We start from the raw sequence: 25,523 nt of genomic DNA on the forward strand, positions 1-25,523 counted from the left end.
CTAAATCACCCTCAGTAATTGTGATCCACAGAGAAACACCCCTCTTCCCCAAAGATGTCCATGTCCTCATTACCAGAACCTGTGAATTTATTACCTTACATGGCAAAAGAGACTTGGCAGATGTGATTAAGGATCTTGAAATGGGGAGATGATGCTGGCTCATCCAGGTGGGCCTGATGTAATCCTACGGTCCTTATAAGAGGGAAGTGGAGTGTCAGAATAGGAGAGAGGCTGGAAGATGTTATGTGTTGTAGGCTTTGAAGATGGAGGAAGGCGCCATGAGCTGAGAAATGCAGGCAGCCTCCAGAAGCTGGAAAAGGCCAGGACAAGGATTCTGCCCTCCAGCCTCCAGAAGGAACCCTGCTGACACCTCAACTTTAGTCTACAAGACACGTTTTGGAATTCTGACCTCAGCAGCTGTCAGATAATAAATTCATGTTTTAAGCCACCAATCTGGTAATTTGTTATAGTGGCCAAAGAAAACTATTGTGGTCATGTTTTGTAGTCGTGTCTCTCCTGCTGGAATATGGATGTAGATGTATCTGTCTTCACATTGTGAGGGCCCCGCAGTGGCACATAGTAGGCCCTCAAAAAATGTTAGTGGACTGAATGCTAAGGAAAGAATTGGGCTTGAGAGCTGGGCTGACCCAAGCAAGGCAAGAGTCAGGACAGCAAATGCTCACTTTTCCCCCCTTTCAAATGTGTGGAATAAAATTCAAATGAATCAGCTATTCCAAGGGCAAAGTTTTAATTATACTCCTGCCTCACTCTCTGCTGACAAGAATGTTAATTCCTTGCTAACTCCAGTGCCAACTGCCATGCTCCTTTCCTCTGTGCCTCGGAGGGGCCCCCGTCCCCTCTGTCCAGGTGACCACTATTACATTGCAAGTTCCTCCCAGCCTCTGGGTCTTTCTCTGTGCAAGGAGCCAAGACCCCAAGCTGAGGGCCCCAGTTCATTTAAGAGCTTAGGCTCTAGTGGATGGGAGCTGAAATCCCAGCTTCACGCCTTCACCATGTGACCCTGGGTAAGTGGCTTACCTCTCCGAGCTTATGCTCTTCCTCTGGGAGATGGGACACTAAGGGGACCAACTTTGCAGGGCATCAAGGGGAAAAATGAGATACCTTGCAGCTTTTCCCAGTACCCACACAAATGACAGATGGGGAAGATGAGTCAGCAGGGAGGCAATGGGGCATGGCGGGGATTGTGGGGAAGTAGAAAGCATACACCCCACCTGAGGGCAAGAATACAGCCTAGGGTTTGGAACTGTTCTATTTCTCAGTATGGGTCATCTTCACATGGGGGTTTATATGTGTAAAAGTGCACTGAGCTGCCCGGAGCTGCACACTTAGATGTGGGAGTTTTACGTACTTATACCTGGAACAATAAACAAATGAAAATTATTAGGTTGGTGCAAAAGTAATTTCGGTTTAAAAGGTCAAAAACAATGGCAAAAACGGCAATTTCTTTTGCACCAACCTATTATTAAAGGGTTATCAAAGCTTCTGAACTTCCAAAAGCAGCTTACCATTCCGATTTTTCTTATAGGAAGCAAATGGGATGCTTTCCATACATGCACATTTGTCACATTTTGTTAAATGCCATGTGAGGGTCGACCCCCTTTTGCCACTGACCCCTTCCCCTGAGTCGAACGCTTCCAGGCCAGGTTGACATCTTGGAAGAGAGGACGAAAGAGCCAGAACAAGCCCACAGGATCTCACACAGAAAGCGCATGAATCTGGACGCACCTCCAGCTGGTCCACTTTGGTGTAGATGCCACGCATTTCTGTCACCTTGGCCTTAAGGAGTGGGATGTTTTCCTCCAAGATCTGTGAAGTGTCACTCCTGATCTGCAAGGAACAAAACAGCCCATCAGGCCCTCTGCGCCCTCTCCACCACCGGAAGCCGCCTGCCTTTGGGCTCAGTCAGGGTCTGCAGAGACCTCGCTGATGGCCACTGAGTGGCATCCTGCCCAGGGACAGGCCCAGGAGAAACCCAGAGTCCCAGGTGGGGACTCACACCCCCACTCTCAGGACCCAGACCCAGCCAGGTATTATGTACTGAACCCCAAATTGTTTCCCCACAAACACCCAACAACCCCCGTCGCAAACTAAGTATCTTCATTTTCTAAACCACTGAACTGGATCAAACACAAAGACTCAAAACCTCTAAACCAAAGTCAAGGTGAGTGGAGTTTGCATCGCCCTGGAATTAATAATACCGACGAGTAAATAACAATCACTACCGTTAACAACGAGAGGGTGCTTCCTCCGTGCACACACTGCTAAGACCTTCCCGGGCACCATGCGTCTCATCTCATGTTCAGTTTCTTCTGCTTGGAAGGACCCCCAAAGCCACTAGGCACATTAGGAAGCTACAACTTTCCCTTGTTCACTGAAATCGGACACTTAAGCCTCCATTTTCTTTGAGCCGAAAAGACCACGCCCAACCCTTCAATGTGAGAGATTCCTTTTCCATGTCACCATGTCCTTCCCTTGCAGAGAGGCACTACACACACTCCTCTCAGATTCTAGGAGCTTCCCCTGGGGGAAGCCTGTCAAATGCTGATACCCAGGCCCCTCCGAGCCTGATCTAGTTTGTCTGGGGTTGGCTGACAATCTGTGTTTTCAGCCAAGTTCCAAGGCTACGCTGGAATGGGGGGGTCTGTGAACAAGCAGAGAAACACCAGTGGGCACACTAGGAGCCGGACTCGGGACTCAGACTGGAGTTGGAATTTAGCTATATTCACCATGAGCTGTGTGACCTTGGGCAAGTCACTGTACCTCTCTGAGCCCACTTTTGCTTACTTGGACAGGAAAGCAATTACGATGGCCCCGGCTTCCATGGCATGCCGTGAGGATAGGACATTTGGCAGAGTGTTTGGCATGGTGTGTGCAGGCAGCTTCTCACAGGGTCCTCAACAATCCCTGCCTCCTGGTGTCCATGCCCTTGTGTGATCCCTCCCCTACACTGCGTGCTAGACCTACAGACTCGCTTCTAATGAAGAGGAGTCAGCCAAAATGAGAGCTGTCACTCCTGAGACGAGGCTATAGCAGACTGTCCCTCTACCTTGCTGGCGGTCTCTCCCTCTTGCCCTCTCTCCTGGTCACGGGCTTGGAGGAAGCAAGTCGCCATGTGGCTTGGAACTGACGGTGACTTCCGGCCAATGACCAGTAAGGAACTGAGACCCTCATTCCAATGACCCACAAGAAGCTGAATCCTGCCCAGAAACACTGACATGTCTGGACGTGATACTGCCCCACCTGAGCCTGGCCAATGTCCTGACTGCAGCCTGCGAGAGACCCTGGACCACAGGACCCCGCTGGGCTGCTCGCAGATTCCTGACCCACTGACACTGTCAAATAATAAAGATCACTGTGGATGTCACTACGTTTGGGGTAATTGGTTACGTAGCAACAACTAACACAGGTGACACCTCAGCATGAACTTCTAATTTTAAAAATAGTTTTGAGGGGGCCGGCCCGGTGGCTCAGGCGGTTATAGCTCCGTGCTCCTAACTCCGAAGGCTGCCAGTTCGATTCCCACATGGGCCAGTGGGCTCTCAACAACAAGGTTGCGGGTTCGACTCCTGCAAGGGATGGTGGGCTGCGCCCCCTGCAACTAGCAACGGCAACTGGACCTGGAGCTGAGCTGCGCCCTCCACAGCTAAGACTGAAAGGACAACAACTTGACTTGGAAAAAAAGTCCTGGAAGTACACACTGTTCCCCAATAAAGTCCTGTTCCCTTTCCCCAATAAAATCTTTACAAAAAATAGTTTTCAAAACTACCTGTGTTTCCTCCTCTTTCTGGCTGAGTATATGAGACTTCTTGGGGTTTTCCTAGAATTCTGCTCCCACCACCCTTCAGGATTCCATCTCCCTCCTTGTTCTTGGTTTCTCAGAAGCCACCCCATGGTCCTGAATGTCTAAAACCACACACCTCCCCCTGGTGCCCCATCTCTGGTCAAGGCACTGCCATCTCCCTGGACCCTGGCTCCAAGCCCACTGTCCTGGGCTTGACTCCTTCCCCCGGTCCTCATCCCATGAAGCTGAAGATGGGTCCTGAGAGGGTGGCATCTGGCTCTGAGAGGCTGCCTGGCTTCAATCTCTGCCCTGACCTCCCCGTGCCTCAGTTTCCTCATCTGTAAAATGGGGATAATATTAGTGCTTCTCTTGAAAGAATGCTTTGGGGATTAAGCGGGATCATGTATGCATGTGGCCCACAGATACACCTGATTCAGCTCACAAAGTATTTTCATTTTTAAATTTGATTTAATTCCAAACTTTAAAATTCAAAAGGGGCGCCTAGGAGAAATGGCCGATGCGAGGGCTGGGGCAGGGAACATGTAAGAGCCTGGGGCATCTTATAGTGCCAGAAAGTAAGGAAGCGTTTTAAAAAAATAAAGAATGGGAGCATGTCAAAAGAACACAGGAGTCAACCTGATAGAGCCAAATGGTCAACTCTGGAACAATCTGAACAAAACAAATGATGTAATATTGGATTATAACCCAAAGCATAAAATGAAAGCACACAAGTCTCATAGGAACAACGGATAGAACAGGCAATGGAGTGGGGGACGTGGTAATGTTACTGAGGAGAAACCTGTCCAAGACTGACACCCCAGTGACGGCCTGTGGGTGACAGGTGTCTCCGGATACAATGTGCTGAGAAGGCACCTCACCTCTGTGGCATTCTCTCCAGAAACCCATAAGCCCCGTCTAACCACACATACAATAACCACCAGACAAACCCAAACTGAGGGATCTTCTATGAAATACTTGACAAATATTCCTCCAAACTGCCAAAATCACGAAAAGCAAGGAAAGCCTGAAACTGTCCCAGAATGCAGGAGACTAAGGAGACATGACACCTGAATATAATGTGGTACCTCAGATGGGGCCATGGAACAGAAAAAGAACATTAATGGGAAACTGGTGAAATCAAAATCAAGTTTGAAGTTTAGTGGGTGGCCAGACGTACCAGTGCTGGGTTCTTAGCTTGGACCAAGGTATGTGGTGACAAAAGATGTTAAGAAAGGGAGAAACCGGATGAGGGGATATGGGAAGTCTCCGTACTAGCTCTGCAATCTTTCTGTAAATCTAAAATGATTCCACAGTAAAACACATAAATATGGCCTAAAAATATCAAACTGATTTAGTCTGGATTACAACTTCCCTGAAGAGCCAGCAGCTTTGGCAACACTGGGTCAGTGGCCCCCCAGGTCCCAAAAGCTGGGCTGAGCAGCGGCTGTCCCCTCCAGATGGGACATGAGTTCTCGGTTTCCACAGCCACCACCCCTCCCGAATGCCTCACCCTTTCCCCTTGACTCCCGCAGGCACCTGCATTTGCTACTGTGACAGGGAAAGGTCCTTAATGACCCCTTGTTTTCCCCAAGGCCACATTTCTAGTGAGAACCCATCTCTCAACAATCACCATGAATGCAAACAAGGAGAGAGAACTCATGGTAAGGTCTGAACAGAGTGGATCAAATGCAATCTTTTCTTTCTGCTAATTTCTAAAGAAACAAATTGGTGGGGCGGGGAGTGCGAATTGGGAGGGATTGGTCTCAGCAACCCACAGGAGACACAGGAACGCTATAGGGAGGAGATTTATGGAGCACTCCCCTGCCCTACCTAAATCCACAGGGATTACAGGAGCAGGGTCTGTGGGAAAGCGAGAAGGCCCTCTATGAAGAGGCTTCTCCACTAGCTGAAATCGTAGGCAGTGGGGAACTAGATATACCTGCCCAGAAGGCAGGCTGCAGACATTGGGGAATAGATGGTAATCCTTAGGGTCTGAAAAGCCCCCAAACCTTTCTCTTGGTCCTCCCATGGGATGGGAACCGTAAGGAAAAAATGAGGGTACTTAATGCAGGCTGAGTCAAGGGGGGCATGATACCACTACCCACTAACAGTCACCACGGGATGATATTGTGAAGAGGAAGTATTTTATCTTCAATCTTATTTTATGGGCAATGAAACTGAGAAACACTCAGAAAAACTAAATGAGCTGGCCCAAGGTCACAAAGCTACAAAGTAGGACATGTGGGGTTCCAAGCTAGGTTGGTCTGAGGCCACCACCCCCAAGCACCAAAGGTCTGCAGACACGTTCTATTGGGCCCATGCAGAGCCAGCCTACATCATGTCTAAAAAAGAAAAAAAGCACAACCAAGTTATGTGCCAAGTCTAACATTAAGGGATATTTCTCCTAGAGACCCAGGTTTCTGGCTACTTGTAAAAAAATCAGACACCTCATCACACTGAGCCCACGTTCCACGTGGCAACATCAGCTAAAGCTGGATGACAGCAGCCCCCTTTGTTCAGCCGCAGTCCCTACCACTCCCTAGAGTCTCCCCAACATGGCGTGCGTGGACACCCCATGTACTGTTCTTCCTAGAGGGGAGTCAAAGGAAAGCAATCCATTTCTTTTCTCACATCCAACCCACTACACATCATCATGTCACAGGCCATCTGAGAACATGTGTTTCGTACGTTACTGAGAAGAGCAAAGAGATATCAGTGAGGAATCAGTGCTTTTTGAGCCCCTGCTAGGACGAACCGCCCAGCCAGGTTTATCGGCCTGGGGACCTGGCCGACCCTTCCTCAGCCTGCTCTACCCCCACTTCCCAAGCTGTTCTCTGGAGCCCAGGAGTCTGAGCAGCGGATGTGGGGGTTATCACACAGCAAAGACGGCTGTCGAGGATGATTCAGGGTCCCCAGGAAGGAGAGCCAAATGCACTTGACCCAAGAACACACACCAATGCCAAATGCAACTGCTGGGCTGAGGCCAACAGGAAATTTTCCCCATTTATGTGAGCAAAGTAAGAGTCTGCTCCCTGCCAGAAGGTAGGCCTGAGGCCACTGGGGTTTCAGAAGCCCGGACAAGCTGCCCAAACCCCAGAGGGCACTGAGTTGGAAGGCCTTACAAATCCAGTTTCTGTGGATCACCTCGTTTGTCAGTGTCACTACCCTCTGGTGCTTCAATACCGATGGAAATAACGTCAGTAGCTACCTTGTAAGGGTCACTTAGTACATAGCAGGCACTGTGCTAAGCGATTGTTTTTAAGTGAGTATAAGTGACATACGGTAAAGTGCCAGGCCTTAAGTGGACAGCTTGATGAATTTGTACATGTGTTTACATCTCTGTAACTACCACCCAGACCAATGTACAGAGCACTCCACCACCCCATAAGGCTCCCTCATGCCTCTTCCCAGGCACGACACCCTCCCACAGCTAACCACTCTCTTGATGTCCATCATCTTGGATTAGTTTTGCCTATTTTTGAACTTCACATTGAGGGAAATGTGTAGAGCATATTCTCGTGTCTGGCTTCTTTTAATAACCATCACGTTTGCGAGATCATTTTGTAGTTGTGCACATACTTCATTCTTTTCCATTGCTGTGCATGAATAAACAATTTATTCACCCATTTCTACTGTCAGTGGACATTTGGATTGTTTCCAGGTTGGGGCATCATGAACAAAGCTGCTCTGAACATTTGTGTGTGAGTCTTAGCGGGCACTTGTTTTCATTTCTCTTGAGTAACTACCTACGATAAGGATTGCTGAGATGTACGGTAAGTATATGTTTGACTTTATAAAACACCGCCCAACTATTTTCCAAAACATCTGTACCTTTTCGCATTTCCACCAGCAAATGAATGAGAGTTCCAGTTGCTCCATATCCCTGTCCACACTTGCTATTGTCTGTTCTTTTCATTTGGGCCACATCCCTGACTCATCTATTCCCCACAGTAGCTCTTTAGAGACCAATACCACTGGTAGTGGGTTAAAGGTGGGCTCCATTCTTTATGTTCCTACCATGAAGAGGCGGGGTCCATGTTCTCTCCACTGGGATCTGGGTGGGCTATGTGACTGCTTTGACTGAAAAAATATGACAAAAGTGACATGTGTCAATTTCCATATGCAAGCCTCTAGACACTGGCGTCATCTGCTTCCTGTCACTCTGGGGGCCAGATCGCCATGCTATGAGGCACCCCAATCTAACCATGCAGAGAGGCTGCATGGAGGAGAGGCATGCCAATCACCCTCCCAGCCCAGACATCCGACAAGTAAGAGAAAGAGCCACCTTGGACATCCCCAACCCAGCAAGTGCCATAGGGCTCAGACGAGCCACTCTCTCTGTGCCCTGCCCTGTCCCACATCATAAACGAGTTGTTGTTTTACACCACTAAGTTTTGGGGTAGTTCAATGCAGCAACAGATAATCAGAACCATTACCGCCATTTTACGGAGGAGGAGAAAATAAAGGTACAGAGACATGACGGGCTGTGCCCAAGGCCCCACAGTGGGAAGAGTCACAGCTTGAAAGGGAAGCAACTGGCATTAATCTAAGGTCAAACCAGGTCGCAGGCACAGCGTAGTGAATTCCAGTCACAGAGAGTGATCGAGGACAGGCCAGCAGCGAAGTTAATGCAGCAGACGGAAGCTGGGTTCTCATTTCTAATAGCCTGATTTTATCAGAAATGAAGTGGCTTCTCTCAGACCTCTAACTTGATCAGTGTTACCCAAGGCTATGGCAGGGACCGGGAGACAGGGGTCTATGATGTGATATCATGTCTCCAAAAGGGTCCCATACAGCCCTAGCTTGTATCAAAAAAGAAGAAGAGGTCCCCAGCCAGGAATGAGAGCTGGACAGCCCTCTCTGTGCTATGGAGCCCACGACACCTGGGCTCAGATACACCAGGTAAGCTAAGCATCAGCTGGGGCGCAGAGGACCCCTTCATTTAAACGGCATCAGCGCAGAGCATCAATATAGGGGCTACAAATTCAAAATGCCTCCAGGGGCCACAAAAGCAGTGCACTAGACACCCGCATTGATTTGCACAGAAACAGGCTGAGACAGTCTTCACTTCCACGGGAAGTGTACTCTCTTCTATTTCTTGAAACATGGGGCCCTCTGGGTCTGGTTTTATTTGCCCTCTTTCAGTAGGGCCAAAAGTACAGAGAAATGTTCTCTGCCATAAAACATACGAGCACACAATGGAGGTACCTGGCAGGTGGTTGTGGAGTCTGAGAGACACCCACGGGAGCAGTGCGGATGGTGGCAAGCTGGACAGCACGTGTGCTGTCGACAGGGGTTGGCCACCATGCAGCTCTGACTCAAACCGGCCAGGTGGGAAGAAGCACCCAAGGGTGGGGAGCAGATCTTTGTTTTCCTAAGAGAAGCCAGAAATCCAAAATTTTGTATATTACACAGGACAAAGGTCAGCAGTTAGTTCCCCTTTGTCCCCCAGAAACATCCCATTGCTACAGGCGGGACCGGGCCTATGGGTCACCTGTGTATGACCTCAGTATTAAAATCTTTGCATAAATGCATTTCCAGGCTTTGAGTTCGGAGAGAAGCTTCTTGATGCTGCCTGCAAGCTTGGGCCTCCTAGCAACACAAACACTCACTTCCCAGCACAGGAAGCCTTGGAGGTTTTCAAGGCAAGCGTGGCCTGGGCCCCTCTCCGCCTGCCCAAGGTGACTCCCACCCCAAACTCTCTTCCTGGTGGATAGCGAGTCTCCATGCACACGAGGATGGGCTAGGACTTGACAACAAAAATGTCCCGGGATCACCAGTCCATGCCATCTTTCTGCCTATGGGTCCTCAATGTCCAGGCCGTATCTGGCATTCCTTTTCTACAGGCCAGTCCATTTGCCTGGATGCCCGCCCTTCCCAGCAGCTGAATTCTTTCTGTTCCTCCTTCAACCCCCAAATTAATCACCACCTGTTCTGCAAAGCCTTCCCAGGCAGAATTTAACGCCTCTGCTCTTCAATTTTTTTTTTTAAGCAAATAAGTTTTAGGATTATGTGCCCAGTTCCTTCTAGAAGTTCCTTCCATATCCTCCAAGTTCCTTCCCTCTTTCCCTTTTCAAAAACCTCCACAACCTCCCTTTGCACCTGAATACATCATCATGACAGTACTTCAACACTGGATGACAGTGACTGGTACACAAATCAGGCTCCCCCAATGGACTCGGGGCTCAGGGGGGACAATGGGACCCAATCTGAGAACAGGCCCAATGTTTGGTGATGAAGAAAGGACTGTCTGGGCTGTTCAAATCTGTCTTGTTACCCAGCTCCTACCTGGACCCCATCTGAACTGAAAAATTGGCTTTCAAGAGAAAAGGTCCTCGTGGGAACGGTTCTGCTTCGTTCACTGCTGTGTCCCCAAGGCTAGTACAAGGTAGGTCTGTTGAATGAATGGGGATGCCATGGTGCCCATCACATTGGGTTGCTTCACGGGGAAATGAGATGATACAGGAAACACGCTTTGTATGGTGCCTGGCACAAAGTAGATGTTCACTAAACATCCGGGGCTGCTATTACTGTGAATCCCTTGGGCGCTCGCATACACCCCTCCAGACCTTGCTTCTCAGGGTCACAAATCTACATCACTGGGCCCAGCCAGGCTTCCCCCGCTCCACAATATGGAGTCCCCTTTGGCCTTTCAGGCAGACGCCTCAAACTCTGGTTGCTGGGAAGTTCCCGTTAATAAGTTTGGGAACGTCCAGAAAATTCTGTCATTGTTCCTTAGGGCCTCCCCCTTGACTGGCAGCAATCCTGGAGACACCAGGATCTAGAGGAGATTTCTAGAGGACTTGGAGGAAGCTGTTCTCTTCTGGGCCCAAGGCACCATCTTCCATACTCGACCCCACCCAGACAAAAGGATTTGATCAACCCTCTCCAAAAAAAAAAAATACATAAAACAACCAAACCAGGGTAAGAGGCAAAAGCAGAGAGAGCAAAAGGATTCAGGAAAGAACCCAATGCTTAACCCCGCCACGGGGCATGGCCTGGGCAAGAGGCTCCTAGTAGGCCTCACAGGCCTGCAGCCATTTCCTGGCTGTCTCCATGTTTGTCTGGCGAACTGCGCAGAGCTGAGGAAAGTTAAATATAGTCTTAGCATCCCCGCTGAACGGCTCCCTGCATCGGTGCCCGAGAGTGCCACCTGGTGGCCCACGCCTGGCTCCTCTGTGGAATAAAAACCATCTCAAGGGGAAGGACATTGTCAAGATGGCCGCCTCAGGAAGCCTTGGTGTTGAGAGTGTGAATGAGGGTGTGAGAGAGAGTGCGTGTGAGCGACCGCTGGCCGCTGCCCCACTCCTTCTGGTTGCTAAATCACCACCAAAATGGCTTCCCCAGAACACTCCAAGAAGGGCCTGGAGTCGGGCCTGGGTCACCTCAGGCAGACACTCACCATGTCAGTCAGGCTGCAAAACTCTTCCAGTCTGAGGAGCATGCCCTCAATGGTCTCTTCCACCTCCTTCGCCTGGAAAGAGACAATATCCTGGAGATTAGCAAGTGGTTTCCAGGGAGACAAATGCCCTTCATTTTTCTTTTTTTAAAAGCAAACGAAATCTTAGGATTATCTGCCCAGTTCTCTCTAAACCTCTTTTCCCTTTTCAAAACCTCTCATTTGAAAGAGTGATAAGCTGGCAGCAATCTTGATACCTGTGTACAGAGGACTGGTTAAAACCACCATGGACCATCAGTCTATGCAGTTTTCAAAAGAAACGAGATAAATAAATACCAACAAGAAATGACAAAGCTACGTTTACCATCCCTGTTGTTCAGATGAGGAAACTGAGGCTCAGAGAGGTGAGGTAACCTGCTCAAGATCACACAGCTAGTGAGTGATGGGGCCAGGATTCTCATGTAGTTTTGAGTCCATGGCCTCAAAGCCTGCTCTTAAAAATATTGAGAAATAGTTCCTGAGAAATAGTTCCTAAGAAGAAACACAAGTTGTAGAAGATGTCGAGTATCAACCTATCCTTGTAACAACACCAAAATATGTACGTGGTCAACAGACAAAGGCCTGCAATGATATGTACCAACCTGCTAATAGTCAATATACTTACACTAAAATATTATTCGTTGTTTATCTGAAATTCAAATTGAACTGGGCGTCCGGTAGTTTCTCTGGAAACCCTATTCATGGTGCTTACTTAGTCCTGGGAAGTAGGGATTGGGGGAGGCTTGAAGGTTTTATGTTATTTGAAGGGTCCAAAACTCAAAAGTTATCAGGGCCAGCCAGCAACATAAATGAGGGGAGCAGGCCACCGGGGCCTGTGGGGATCTGAAAGTGCTTGCCCAATTCTAGCACAAGCAGCCACTCAGGAAACAGGCTCAGGGGTGCCAGATCCTTCCATTTTTCAAGAGAAGCCAGAAATTCTAAAGTTATGGGAAATGTCCCAATTTTTAAATAGTGGCGCAAATTAAAAAAAAAAAATTTTTAACACTCCATGGGCCAAGCAAAACATGAACGTGAAAGGGTCTGCCAGTTTACAACCCCTGCTTTAATCACTTGCGTAAAAATAAGCTTGAACTTTTTCCTACCTCAAGTACGTATAATTTTCATGGCTTATAAAATACCTGTATTTCTTCTTCTTCTTTTTAAATTACCAGGCATGTAGGAAGAAACTTCACCTAGACCATGAACCACTTTCTCTGGCTTACCAGGGCAAATTGTTCTGCTCCAGGCAGGCAACACCAGACATTTCTGGGCAGGCCTGGTGCCCGCCTGCCCCCTCACCCCCCCACACACCTGAATGTTCCCCTCACCACCCACTTGTCCCCCAAGAAATGTTTATACAGTGTCAGAGCCTACTGCTTGCAGCCCCAGCCATCGCTTCCACAACAAAATAAACAACTGCACACACACACACACACACACACACACACACACATCTTTCTGGCTGGAGTATAAATAGGACCCAGTGGCAAATTTAAACTCTGGAACCTTCCTCTCACAGCTGGGACTATTTCTGTGCCCGAACGGGGGAGGACTGACAGGGAAAGACGACCTCAGTGGAGGGAGGACTGGGACCCACACAGGAAGTTCTCCCCACCCCTAAAATAAAATCGTGGTAAAAAAAGTCCTTGATGCACCCAGGCAGAAAGAAGGAGCCGAGAGACCACTGAGGTGGGAGGGGGTTGGTCCTTCCTCCTGGTGTGAAGGAAATGCTAGCAAGAGATGGGAGAGGAACACAGGTGCGGAAGACCCCCTTCCAGAGCTCGGGTGTAAGCAACGCAGACCCCACCCCAGCTGACGGGCTGCCTCCTCCCCAAGGCATGCCTGAAGCTCTGTGCTCGTAGGAAGCAAATCTTAACCTTCCCCAGCGTGTGCAGAAAGGAAGTGAGTCAGTCCTGGGTTCAAGTCCTGTCTTCTCTTTTGCCAGCCACGTGACCTTAACCCAAGGGCTTAACCTCTGCACCCTGGTTGGTTCCCCTGTGACAGGAACCACCACCCCTGGGGGTCCTGTTAGGAGGTTAACAAGACATCATCAATGTGGTTAAATCATTGAATACAGTGCTGACACACAGCGGGTGCTTAATAAGAGGTTGCTTTCTATATCTCTCCACTGGCCATAAAAACAATGGCAAATCACTATATATATGGATTATCTCATTTGATTCTCAGAACCCCATCCAGTAGGTACTGTAATTTCCCCCTTTTTATGGATTGATAAGCAAAGGACCAGAGAGCTTACGTCACTTGCTCAAGGTCACACAGCTCATAAATACTGAAGCCGGATTTGACCCTGAGCATTCTGACTCCAGAGCTGAAGTTTGCAACCACCAAGATGCTCTTTGGAGAGGAAAAATGCTCTTCGTTGCTGCCTGTCAGCTATGGCCTCCCCCACCTCCTGGTACTTGGGGCAGTGCCCCAAAGCAGGAGAGAGCAAAGAAAGCATTGGCTGACTATCTGGTCAGCTAAGGCAGGAACAAACCCCAAGACATTCCCCACCAACAGGAAGGAGTTTAGGAGTAGCTACCCCACCAGGCCCACAAACCATTCATGGCACAATTTTCTCTCCAGATAATCCCCTAAGTGGCCTCAGAAATCAGAGTCCTACAGGCTGCAGCCCACACAACTTTTCAACCAGCCCATAACAAAAATGAATGCCCTCGCCATCCTTTATAATTCCCTGGGCACAAATTGTCCCACTCCGAGGGCAAGGAAGCAAATAGCTCACTTTAAGTGACATTCAGGGCACGACCGGTGGACATTTCTTTTTAACACGTATGAATCATGGCATTCACCCTTTTCTTCCACATCCTCCCATCCCCCAAAGTGCCAATTCAAGCTTCCCAGTGGCATGACAAAAAACCGAAAGGGGCTGGCCCCTGCCCACCAAGGGACTGGCACAAGAAAACACAAAACGACCCTCCACCCACAATCTTCTCCAATTCAACACATGAAAACTCCACTGTCCAGGTGCTCAGGCCAGATACAGGGGGCACCTTTGACTTGTCTTTCTTTCTCACCCCCACTCCATCCAATATGTATGTAAACCCTCTCAGTTCTGTTTTCAAAATGTATTTCAAATCCCATCACTTCTCTCCACCTCCCTCACAACCATCTGGGCACCCTCCTCTCTTGCTGAGACTGTTGCAGTGGCCTGCTCACTGGTCCCCCGCTTCCTCTTTTGCTCTTTCCATCTATTCCTCTGAAAGATCCTGTTAAAACCAAAGCCCTCCTCAGCTCAAAAGTGTCCCTCGTACCACTAGGATGGCTATGACCACAAAAATGGAGAACAATAAGTGTTGGCAAGGACGTGGGGCAACCGAACCCCTCATACACTGCTGGTAGGAGCGTGAAAGTGTGCAGCGGCTGTGGACACCAGTCTGGCAGTTTTTCAGAAGGTTAAACACAGAGTTAGCCTCTGAGCCAGCAGTATATCCGAAATAATTGAAAACCTACGTTCTTAACAAAAACTTCTACGTTATTCACAATAGCCAAAACGTTAAAATAACTCAATGTCCGTCAAGTGATGAATGGACAAACAAAATGTAGTCTACCCATGCCATGGAATATTATTTGGCAATAAAAATGACATCCTGACACACGCTACAACATAGATGAACCTTGAAAATATGCTGAGTGAAAGAAGCCAGTCACAAAAGTCATGTAGTACATGATTCCTTTGATGTGAATGTCCAGAAGAGACAAACACACGGAGACAGAAAGTATATAAGTGGTTGGCTCTCCCTAAGGGCTGGGAGGAGGGGGGCAATAGGGAATAACTGCTAATGGCTATGGGGTTTCATTTTTGAGTGATGGAAATATTCTGGAATTAGGTCATGGTGATGTTTGTACAACACAGTAAATGTACTAAAAGCCACTGACTTAGAATACTTTAAAATGGTCAATTCTAGGTTACGTGAATCACATCTTAATTTTTTTTTTAAATCATCCCGTTCTTCACTTCACTCAGTAATGCCAAACGGAGGCCTCCCAGCCTCATGCCATCTCGACCTTCCACTCCTCTGCAAGCTCATCATCTACTGCTCACTCCCCACCAAGCACACCACCATGTCCTCACCCCAGGGCCTTTGCACTTGCTGGTCCCTTTACTGGTAAAGCTCATCACACACTTCCTTTGCTTAACTGTCTCTCCTCAGACAGCCCTTCTCTGAGAGCTTGCAGCTCCCCTACCACTCTGTGTCCTGCTCCAATTTATTTGTCTCTTTAGTTTTACCACCAGCAAACATAGTATTTTACTTGTTTTTTCTCATCTTCCGCCACCAGAATGAAAGCTCCTGAAGGGCAGGGGTTTTAGTCTCTTTTATTCATTCACCTTTGTACTCCCAAGGCCTAAAACAATACTTTGACACATAGTAGGTGCTTGTGTTCCTAAAGATGACCCTCCAACAGCCTCCTATCCTTCATACCTTTGTGCAATATGACTTTGCCACTTTGCCCATGAGAAGGGGGGGATCCATTCTTCCCCACCCCTGAATCTGGCTGGGTCTGGGACTTGCTTCGACCAACAGAATGTGGTAGAAGCAATGCTCTGTGACTTCCGGGTCTGTGCCTCAAGAGAATTCGCAGTATCTGATGCACCCTCTTAAAAGACAATGGCCATGTAAAGAAATCCAGGCAACTCTGCTGGCGAGGCCACATGCAGGAGAACGGAGACGCCCCAGCCGACAGGACCAACTGCCTGACGTGTGTGAGTGAGACCACGTTGCACCTCTCAGTGCAGCCAAGCCACCAGCTGAATGCAGCCGCATGAGTATGCCCAGCCGACACCATGGGGGCAGAAGGACCGCTCGGATGAGTCCCCCACCAGCCTGCAAAATCATTCGCCATAAAATGGTAATTGTTTTCAGCCACTAAAGTTTGGGGTAGTTCGTTACCTGGCAATTGGTAACCAACATTCATTGCAGGAAAGAAAGGAAAGAGGGAGGGAAGAAGGAAAGAAAAATGAGCCAAGGAACGGGGAAGAAGTATACTCTCCTGGAGGACAGCGGCCTAGAGTGCTGTGTGGACTACAGGTCGGGACAGCTCTGTGCCTCAGTTTCCCCGTTCAAAAACTGGGGGGCAACAATCCTCAGACTGTCTCTGTCTCGAGATAAAAGCTGAGGCGGGTCATCTAAGTAATTTCTCTGGGTTACTCTTGGTGAGATGCTGCACCCATAAAAGACATGACTGTAACTTGGGCCCTACTAGGGTCTCCAAACTCAAAAGGACAGAGAAACTAGGCAGAAAATGAATGCAGGAAAGTGGGCCATGCTGAAGAGAATACGTTTTCTGCACACTGCTTATTTTCAGTTTCCCACTTTTGACAGAGACGTTTTACTTTTCTCTAAGAAACACAGCCGCCCAAGCAAGACAATCAACGTAGCTGGGCAGGGAGACACCAGGGAGGGGTGGGGCCCGTGGCAAACAGGAGACCAGTTTCCCCATCTAAGGAGGGCGGCTGCTACTGGGTTCCAGTGGATGGTTCCGGGGGAAAACGTGCTACATCTGTTTGGTTCAAGACAAATCGTGATCCAGGTATGTATGCAAACCCTCCCAATTCAGAAGTGTTCAAAACTAACCTGAAAATTAAAAACCGCTATGATGGCCACACAAACCTGTCTGCGGGCTAAACGGAGCCTTGAACCTCTGGCCTACTGGTGTCTTTTAAAACACAAACATATATGAAACGTCCAAAAGAGGCAAATCTATAAAGACAAAGAAAGTAGAATAGTGGGGGGCTCTGGGGAGTGAGAGCTAAGGGGAAGAGGGTTTCTTCCCCATGAAAATGTTCTAAAACTGACTGTGGTTGATGGTTGTGCAACTCTGAATCTACAAAGAACCATTAAATTGTACACTTTAAATAGGTGAATTGTGTGGTGTGTAAATTATATGACACTGATGCTGTAACACACACACACACACAGGAGACTTCTTCTAGAAACCACAAGGTCCTCAGCCCTGGCCAGGAGCAGGGCCACTGAAGACTTGCATTTTTCGTTGCAACATTTTTAGAGAGGCCAGACATCGGGATTTTTACGTGACACACCCACTTGTTAGAAGTTGGCAACTACTTAGCAGTTTTTAAATCCCATCACTGAGCCAGCCAGAGGACACCCATTTACAGCCACATGCAGTTCCAGGGTGGCATTTCGGCATTTGGGCAGCACCAAGTTTTGCACCTGCCCCAGGCTTCCTCCAGCCAGGCTGGGCCGTGAGCACACGACAGGGGTGAAAATGAAATGGGGCCATGCACCGAGGGACCTGTCCACACACAGGGCACGCCATTAGGGATGTCACCTCTTCCCCGAAAGCACACATGGTGCTCTCAGATGACAGCAAAAGCAAAGGTCTTTTCAATGTCCGATGTGGGTGTTTACCCTTCTACCAGACTGACGGGAGACAGAAAAAGCAGCCTCACCCCTGCGTACAGGGTGATAGGGCTGAAATGATGGTAGAAAGATCCTGGGAGCTGGGGCAAGCCACAAATGAAGGGATTCTCCAAAGGGCCTTGCGTTGGAATTGTCAACCAGGAAGGACCTGGCACGTTAGGTGATAATCCACATCCCAAAAGGGGGGCACTGAATGCCTTCCTCCTAGGCCCCCAAAGCAGGGTAAACAAGAGTTCCCATCACCCTTGACCTTGAAGGCTGAAAGTCCAGAAAGGGCTGACCACTCTACACTACGCTCTCCCTGCCCCTGACTTCTAAGAAGGTTAATTTGGCAGCAGCAACCAAAAGTTAAAACGCACAAAGCCTTGGACTCAGGAATTCCCCCACGAGGTATTCATCCCACAGACATGATGTGCACAGACAAAGGGAAAATGATGTGCCCACAGAGAAACTCACTGCAAAGACTGGGACAGCAAAAGGCTCCCCATAAGCTAAATGCCCATCCATAGAGGAATGGACAGGCAATAAAATTCTGTTTAGCAGCAAAAATAATTGGGCAGTTCTCTGTGCACTCATATGGGAAGATCTCCAAGACATACTGATGAAAAAAGCACAATGCAAACAGCGGAGGGGCACGTGGCGGGGGAGGAGGGGTACCTGTCGTGCCTGCCCCCAGAAGGGGACACAGACCTGAACAGCAGTGGCCTCTGCAGAGAGCAGCAGGGGCCTGAGCACACAGGCTAGGAGGGGTTCACTCGTCACTCTCTAGCCACTGGGGTCTTGGGATTTTGTAGCACACACATCCCTTTTTATTTATGTTTAAAGCAAAACTTATTTAAAAAGCAAAACCAACTCCAGTTTTAGAAGAACCCACAGGCCAAAGTGCTGCCACACTTGCGCCAAGAATATGTTCTGATCCCGTTAAGAGAACCAGTGGCTCATTTGGACCATGCATTCGTTCGGCCGCTGTGTTTTGCAAACAACAATCTGGACTCTATGGTTGGTCAGAAAGCTAACACGGGACTTGCAGGCCCACAGGAGGCCGTGCTGGTGAGTGAAAACTCGTGATCTTCAGCACAAGTGAAGGGCTGACGTTGTCCACTGACAAACACTGTCAGTCCCCCACCGCTTCCCACTTGCTCTGACTGAGAGCCCTAATGACAAAAGTGCCCCACCTGCACTCTCACCTCCCAGAGCCTGGCACAGTGCCTGCACCTAGTACCTGCTCAATAAACATCTGTAGACTGAATACATGAATAATCGTAGCTGATGTCCCCAAAGCGCTCACTATGGGCCAGACACTGTGCCACGCATTTCCCATAGTTCACCCAACCCACAACCACTGTATGAGATGAGACAAGTCAAGGAGAGACAGTGAGGACAGGGCCGAGATCTGAACCCCGATGTGTGGCTCCAGAGCTCATATCCTCCCACCACTCAGCCTGCCCGACCAGGGGCAGGAGGGTTGGGGGTCCACACATCAGTAAAGGATGTTTTTTCAAATGACACATAGAGTCACTCAGTACCAGGCACCGTGGACACAGCAGCAGGCAGGATAGATGGGGTCCTGCCCCCATAGGGCTGCCACCGGAAGTGGGGCATTCATGGAAGTGGGGCAGATCCCACTTCCACTGACAGGACCTGTGTGATCTCAGGCAGGTCAGGCCAGGGTGACCCCAAGCAGGCTGGCCATCGGAATCACTGCGAGGGTGTTTACAAGCCCAGATCCCCAGGCCTGGACCTCCCTCAGACATGTCCCCACAAACAGTTTTCCACCAGCAGCCACAGTGATTTTCCAAAAGACTAATCAGACTAGGTCACTCCAGGCTGAAAACCCTGCGGAGAGCTGTTTGAGTCCCAGCACCCAGGTGGCACCCACAGCAGTGAAATCAGAGTATCCAGGGGAAGGAGCCAGGCATGAGTATTTATTTTTTTTTGGCAGATCCCCAGATGACTCCAACATTGGCAAAGTTCGGGAACCATGCCCTATGTCAGTGCATTCTAACTCAGCTATAGCCCACCCCACCCCACCCCACCCCACTCCACCCCACCCCACCCCTAGAGATTGATTTAACTTCATCTTCTATATACAGATGTATGAAATCGAGGTTTTTTGCCTTTCTAAGTTTTCACGTACACCACACACAACTCTGTGTGTCTTGCTTTTCTCCCTTGACGCTGGAACTGGCAGGGAGTGACGCGTTCAGAGCTGACTCAGGCTGCAGCCGCAGCCGGCCACTGTGCTGAAGCATGGCTGTGAGCAGCCCCTGCTAATGGGCACTGGGGTCGTAACCACGAATGGGAATCTGTCTGTTTTGAAGCTTCTCAGCTGGTGCTGAGGGTCAGCCAGACTGGGAAGCTTTAGCCAAGGCTCCGGGCTGACCCTCCCCCGAAGCAGGCTCATCCTGTGCTAAGAGGCTCTTCAGAGCCGGGATGGCTCCTTCCATGGCAGGTAGGAAGGTAGGAGCTTCCTACTGAGGGAGGCCAGCCCTCTCCGAGCACCCACCTTGGCCGGGGCATCTCACACCCTGAAGGCTGATCCAGGGTGCGTGGCCAGCTGGGTCCATGTCCACCTGACCCTGCAGCAGCGGTCTCCCTGCTGCCACGCCAGCCCCTCCAACACAGGCCAGCACTGCAGCCATAAGACCATAAATCTGATGTCATCTTTCCCTGCTCATCCCCAGCTCGCCCCTGCTCAGGCCTCCACGCACGACCCCAGAATGGGATCCAGACTCCTCCCAAGGCCTCAGGGGCTGGTCCAGTGCCACCCACTCTCCCCCTTGATCACTGAGGTCCCCCCACTCGGGCACCCCTCATCTGTCCCCTGTGGCTGTGCACATGCTGCCAAATTTTTGCCCTGTGGCACATTCTAGTCCTCCCTGTGTTTCCATCGGAGCCGCTCAGGTGTCTCCTTTATGTCGTTTATCACCAGTTAGTTACTCTGATCATTGTTAGCCTGCTAATCCCCCGACTGCCATGTCAGTCCTCGAGGCCAGGCACCACACCTGTCCCAATGGCCTCTCCCTGGTTCCTGCCCAGTGCAATGCCCGGCACACAGCACATCTGCCATGAAGATCTGAAGAACAAATTAATACAGAAGCACACCTTAAGACAGAGTACACTGTGCCCCGCTCTACCCACAGACTCGAGTCTACCCACAGACTTGAAATGCCCAAAGCTTGAATGCCCAAAGTGGACCAGCAGGTCACAAGGACGGGACATGTGTGGGGACTAGGGGTTCCTGTGGGCACATGGTGTTTGCCAGGTTGGTCTTCATAGAATGTTCTTTGCCTCCACAAAGAAACAGCCTCTTCTACATTTTTCTTGAAACTCAAGAGCATCTTTGGTTAATTTGTTTTCCTACTTTAGTCCAGACACATGGTTTATAGAAATAGTTCCCTTTCCTCTTATGATGACTATAGGAAAATCAAACATTCAAGCACAAGGGTAAACGGTAACTGAAAACAGCTTCAGTATGGGGGAGACAATAGGGAAACGTGGGGACTGTGGCAAACAATAAAACTAGGAAACACGGACCTAGGATTTATCAGACCGTCCACTATTTTAAATAATCAAGAAACTCAGGTTTTGCATGAAAATTCTCCATTTTAAAAACTCTATGTGGATTGAACCAATCACATCAGAGTGCTGGATTCAGCCTCTGGGCCATCAGTTTGTAAACCCCACATGTGGTTAAAAGACCCAGGTGGTTTCGCCCCCATCCTTCTCTGCTCACTCAAGCAAAGACCCTGCAAGTGAGAAAGTTCTGGCTTCCTTTATTTCTTCCATCTAGGCCGTTAACCCCATCTTGGAATTCTGAAAGAACCTGCTGAGGAATTCCCCCGTGGGTGGGTATCAGTGCTCAGCCATGTGGGAGCGCCCTGAGCTCACCTCCCTTGTAAATCACAGGCCACCAAGAGGCAAACATCTCTCTCTCCCTGCTACCTTGAAACAGCTTCCAGAAACCCCCTTGAAACTTCCCCCGAAAGAGGAAGTTCAAACCAGAGAAAGAGAAAAATCAAAACACAAAAAACCTGGTTGTACAGAAAACCCCACGGGCACTGGAAATAATAAAACATTCACCTGCCAACCAACCTCAATACACTGCCCTTCAGGGTCTCCTGGATCCTGGGAGACAGAGCAAAGACCCAGGCATAGCTTCTGCCTTCCTCACTAGCTACATCTGCCACTGCTCCCTCTTCTGTCTGCTCCTTTTCTACCATGAAGAACACCTGCTTTGTCCCACTTGCAAGACCTATTCCTTCTGCTTGAAATATTTCTCTCCTCCTCCTCAGCTAACTCCTATTCATGCTTTAGGGCTCAACCAAAAATGATGCTGCCTCAGGGAAGCCCTCCCTGATCACACCCAGACAAGGTCGGGGTCCCTGTGCTATTCACCCTCCTGGATCCTGGATCTGTTCTTCCTCTTCCCTGCACATTTCCCCATGGTTACTACTCGGGTCTCAGCTTCCTCAGAGAGGCCTTCTCTACCCCTTGTCTCGCAGACACAGATATCTGCTATCACATCGCCCCATGTTATGTTCTCCATGGCATTCATCACAATTTAGAGGTTTTGTGTTACATGTTTATTGTCCCATGAGAGCAAGGCTCTGGTGTGTGTCACTGCTGTGGTATCATCACCAGTACACTGCATATTGTAGGGGCTTGAGGTGTTGAATGAAGCAGGTCCACTTCACCAGGAACCCCAGGACACCCCTAAGACTGGAGTGGGCTGGTCTGAGACTCCATTTAAAAGCTAAAAGAGCTCTTATGAGAAGGGCTGATGCAGGAGGGACCTGCTGCCCAGGCCTGTTCCCAAACCAGACCTCCCTTCTCCAGCTCCCTTGCCCATCTACAAACAGCTTCAGCTCAGGGACCTGCTAATGAATTAAGCTTTAAGTAGAGGCTGTAAATGACTCTGCTCTAGCAGATTCTGCTTCTTTTGGTAAATAAACTTCAGTAAGTGCTCTACATGGGTTTATTGCCGAACGGAGCTACAGGGAGCGGGGCTCTTCATTACAGCTCTTACAAATGAGCATGAGCCAACCCGTGTCTGAGTTAAAGAGAGCCCTGAGTGAGAAAATGAAGCTAATACACAGTTTCTCTTGAAGGCTGTCCCTAATAGAGACAAACTGAAGCTGAGGTTTAGCCACTGGGCACGGTGACATCTCCCTGCTGAGAGCAAGGGAGAGAAGGAACAAGAAAGACACTCAGGTTTCTTAAACCAATGAAAAACTGTCGACAAGCCAAGTGCCCATCCCTGGGGCCATGGTTCATAAGTTACAGTACATCCGTAGGATGTCCCTTATTCCTGGAGGGCCTCCGTCTTCTCAGCTATAAAACCGCCACGAAAGCCCCTAGCCACTGACTCACTGCCAGGATGCAATGTCACATTGCCGTCATCAGAGTTCAGCACGCTGCCGCACATAGCCCGTGCGCAGGAAATGGGAGTGGTTATTATTTGATTGTGGGATCCTAGGAAGGCAAAGAATGATGCAGACCCACACTCGCCCTTACAAAAGCCACCAGCTTCATATGCCTGTTGAGCACTTCAAATGTGGGCGGTCCGAGCTGAGATGCGTTGTAAGTTCAATAGGGAAAACCTGATTTGGAAAACTTAGTACAAAGAAAAGGATGTAAAAATTACATTAAGTTTTCTTATACTGATTCCATCTTGAATTGATATACTGGATACTGTTATTTTAAATATATTGAAACTAATGGCCCCTGTTTCTTTTTCCTTTTTTTTTCATGTGGCTCCTATGGTAGAAGATTTAAAATGGCATGAATGGCTCACGTTTGTGGCTCAGATTAGATTTCTATTGGACACCTCTTACGGATACTTTCTGATATGGAACTATGTCCACACTATTTTTTTTCCAATTGAGATATATCGTTCACATAACATAAAATTCACCCTTTTCAAGTATACAATTCGATGGTTTTCAGTATATTCACAAAGTTGTGCAACCATCACCAATAATTCCAGAAAAATTTCATCACCCTGGAAAGAAGCCCTGCACCTTACCATTGGCGGTCACTCCCCATTTGCTCGTGCTGTTTTGAGTAAAGAAAAGTGAGTTGCCCAACAGCATTACAGTGTCCAGTGGGGTTTTATATTATTTATATACATAACCACATCTGTAAAACGCATTTTTAAATGTTTGCAACGGTGTACACCAAACTCTTAATGATGGTTATCTCAGGGAACTAGAGTCGGGGCGGAAGAGAGAAGGCAGCCGGTGCTCATCCTTTATTTTATATACTTCTGTACTGCTTTTGAGATTTAAAAGGAGAATGAGTTGAATTTCTAGCCCTACCTAAATAACTCCTGGTGAACTGGGATAAATAACTTTTTCACGGCACCGTCAACAGACTGGCTTCAGCTGGAAGATTAAAGGTCTAGTTTTAGACCTATTTTTCATTCTATGCGTTCAAAATAGAAAGTACAGCCAGAGATCAGGTATTTTCCCTCCCGGCAACGGCCCCGCACACACGCAGCCTGCCCCCCCCCCCGACCCCCCCAGCCCAGGGCATCTGGCAAAAGGCTTGCAGCGGGGCGCGCGAGCGGCCGGTAGTGGTCGGCCTCCCCGGAGTCCAGCCTGGCCGGGGGCAGCAGCCCCCGCGCGCCTGGGTCCGGCGTCCCGGCCGATGCTGGCGAGTCCCGGCTGGGGATGGGAGCCGAGTCTGAGTCCCCGGAGGCCGCCGGCTGGAAGAGGTGCGACCTGCCGCGGATCCCTGGGTGGCGCCAGGCAGGCACCACTCCGCAAAGGACCGGACCCTGCGGGCCTCCCACTCCAGGCCCGAGGCCCCTGCGCCGGGTGCGATACGATGCTAAAGGGAAGCGGAGGGTTGTGTCCGGGTCCCGGGCCGCTGGGGGCCGCAGCCGTCCACTCCTCCCGCCGGGGCGCGCGGGCTCCGGAGCCTGAATCCAAAGACCCGTCTCGCGGACCTCCATCCCCCGTCCCCTACCTCTGCCCGGGGCTCAGGAGTCAGGAAGAGCGCGAGCTCGCGCGCTCCGCTGCGCACGGGCTCCGGCTGGTCGGCGTCCACAAGCAGCATCAGGAGCGCGGCGGGATCCAGCTGGCAGAGGCTTCTGGGGAGCGGGTCACCGCGCCCCGACCTCAGAGCCCCGCCCCCGGCCGGCTGCATGCCCCGCGGCCCGCCTGGCGGAGGCGGGGCAGGTGCGCACCCGGCGGCCGCGGCCTGTGACTCCGGAGCCGCGGGCTGAGCGGGCAGCGCCACCCAGTGGCGCGCGTTGCTCATCGCGCCCGGCCCTCGCACCACCTGGTAAACCAGAGCTGCTCAAACTCGCAGATTGCGGTCTCCGGGGGCTCTTCTACAACTTCCGACATCCAGGCCACCCACAGTCTGGGGGGCTTCGACCTGGGCATCAGTACTTTTTGAAGTTCACCAGGTGATTTCAACCTACATCCGAGTTTGAGGACCATCGCTATAGACGACCCCTTTCCGTTGGAATCCGGGGGAGCAGTGGTTCCCAGCCGCGCGCGCGGCACTTGAGAACGCCCTGGGGAGCTTTTAATGGCCGAGAAGCCAGGCCTCACCCCCCGGCCGATACAACCAGAATCCCTGGGAGTGGGGCTTGGGCATTAGTTGTTCTTAAAGCTCCGCGGGTGAACCAGCGTGCATCCAGGAAAGGGACCGGCTATCCTAGAGAATCCTTTCATTTCAAGACCAGAGCACCCCCAACGCACACAAGGCCTGTGCTCCAGCATCTGTGCCAGGCTGAGAGTGCTGGAAATTAGGGAGGGTGGGGGTGGCGGTGTTCTTCCTCCCAGGGGCAGCTTTTAAAATAAGCTCCCCAGGGAATTCTTCAGCGCACTAAATCTTACTCCTCAAACACCTCTAAGAGGCTTGT

General features: G+C 49.9%; 1 protein-coding gene across 1 annotated transcript in view; it reads right to left on the reverse strand.

The window, feature by feature from the left end:
- Positions 1 to 24,842, reverse strand: part of BCAS4 (breast carcinoma amplified sequence 4) — a 55,118-nt gene extending 30,276 nt beyond the window's left edge. Inside the window, exons 1-3 of the mRNA XM_081033250.1 lie at positions 24,617 to 24,842; positions 11,205 to 11,276; positions 1,747 to 1,848 (exon numbers count right to left, since the gene is read on the reverse strand). Of these exons, the coding sequence (XP_080889376.1) occupies positions 1,747 to 1,848; positions 11,205 to 11,276; positions 24,617 to 24,796 (354 nt within the window). The 5' untranslated portion in view covers positions 24,797 to 24,842. The remainder of the gene's footprint in view (positions 1 to 1,746; positions 1,849 to 11,204; positions 11,277 to 24,616) is intronic.
- Positions 24,843 to 25,523: the final 681 nt, after the last annotated feature.

Source organism: Rhinolophus hipposideros (assembly GCF_964194185.1).
Source record: "Rhinolophus hipposideros genome assembly, chromosome: 22".
Classification (NCBI taxonomy): domain Eukaryota; kingdom Metazoa; phylum Chordata; class Mammalia; order Chiroptera; family Rhinolophidae; genus Rhinolophus; species Rhinolophus hipposideros.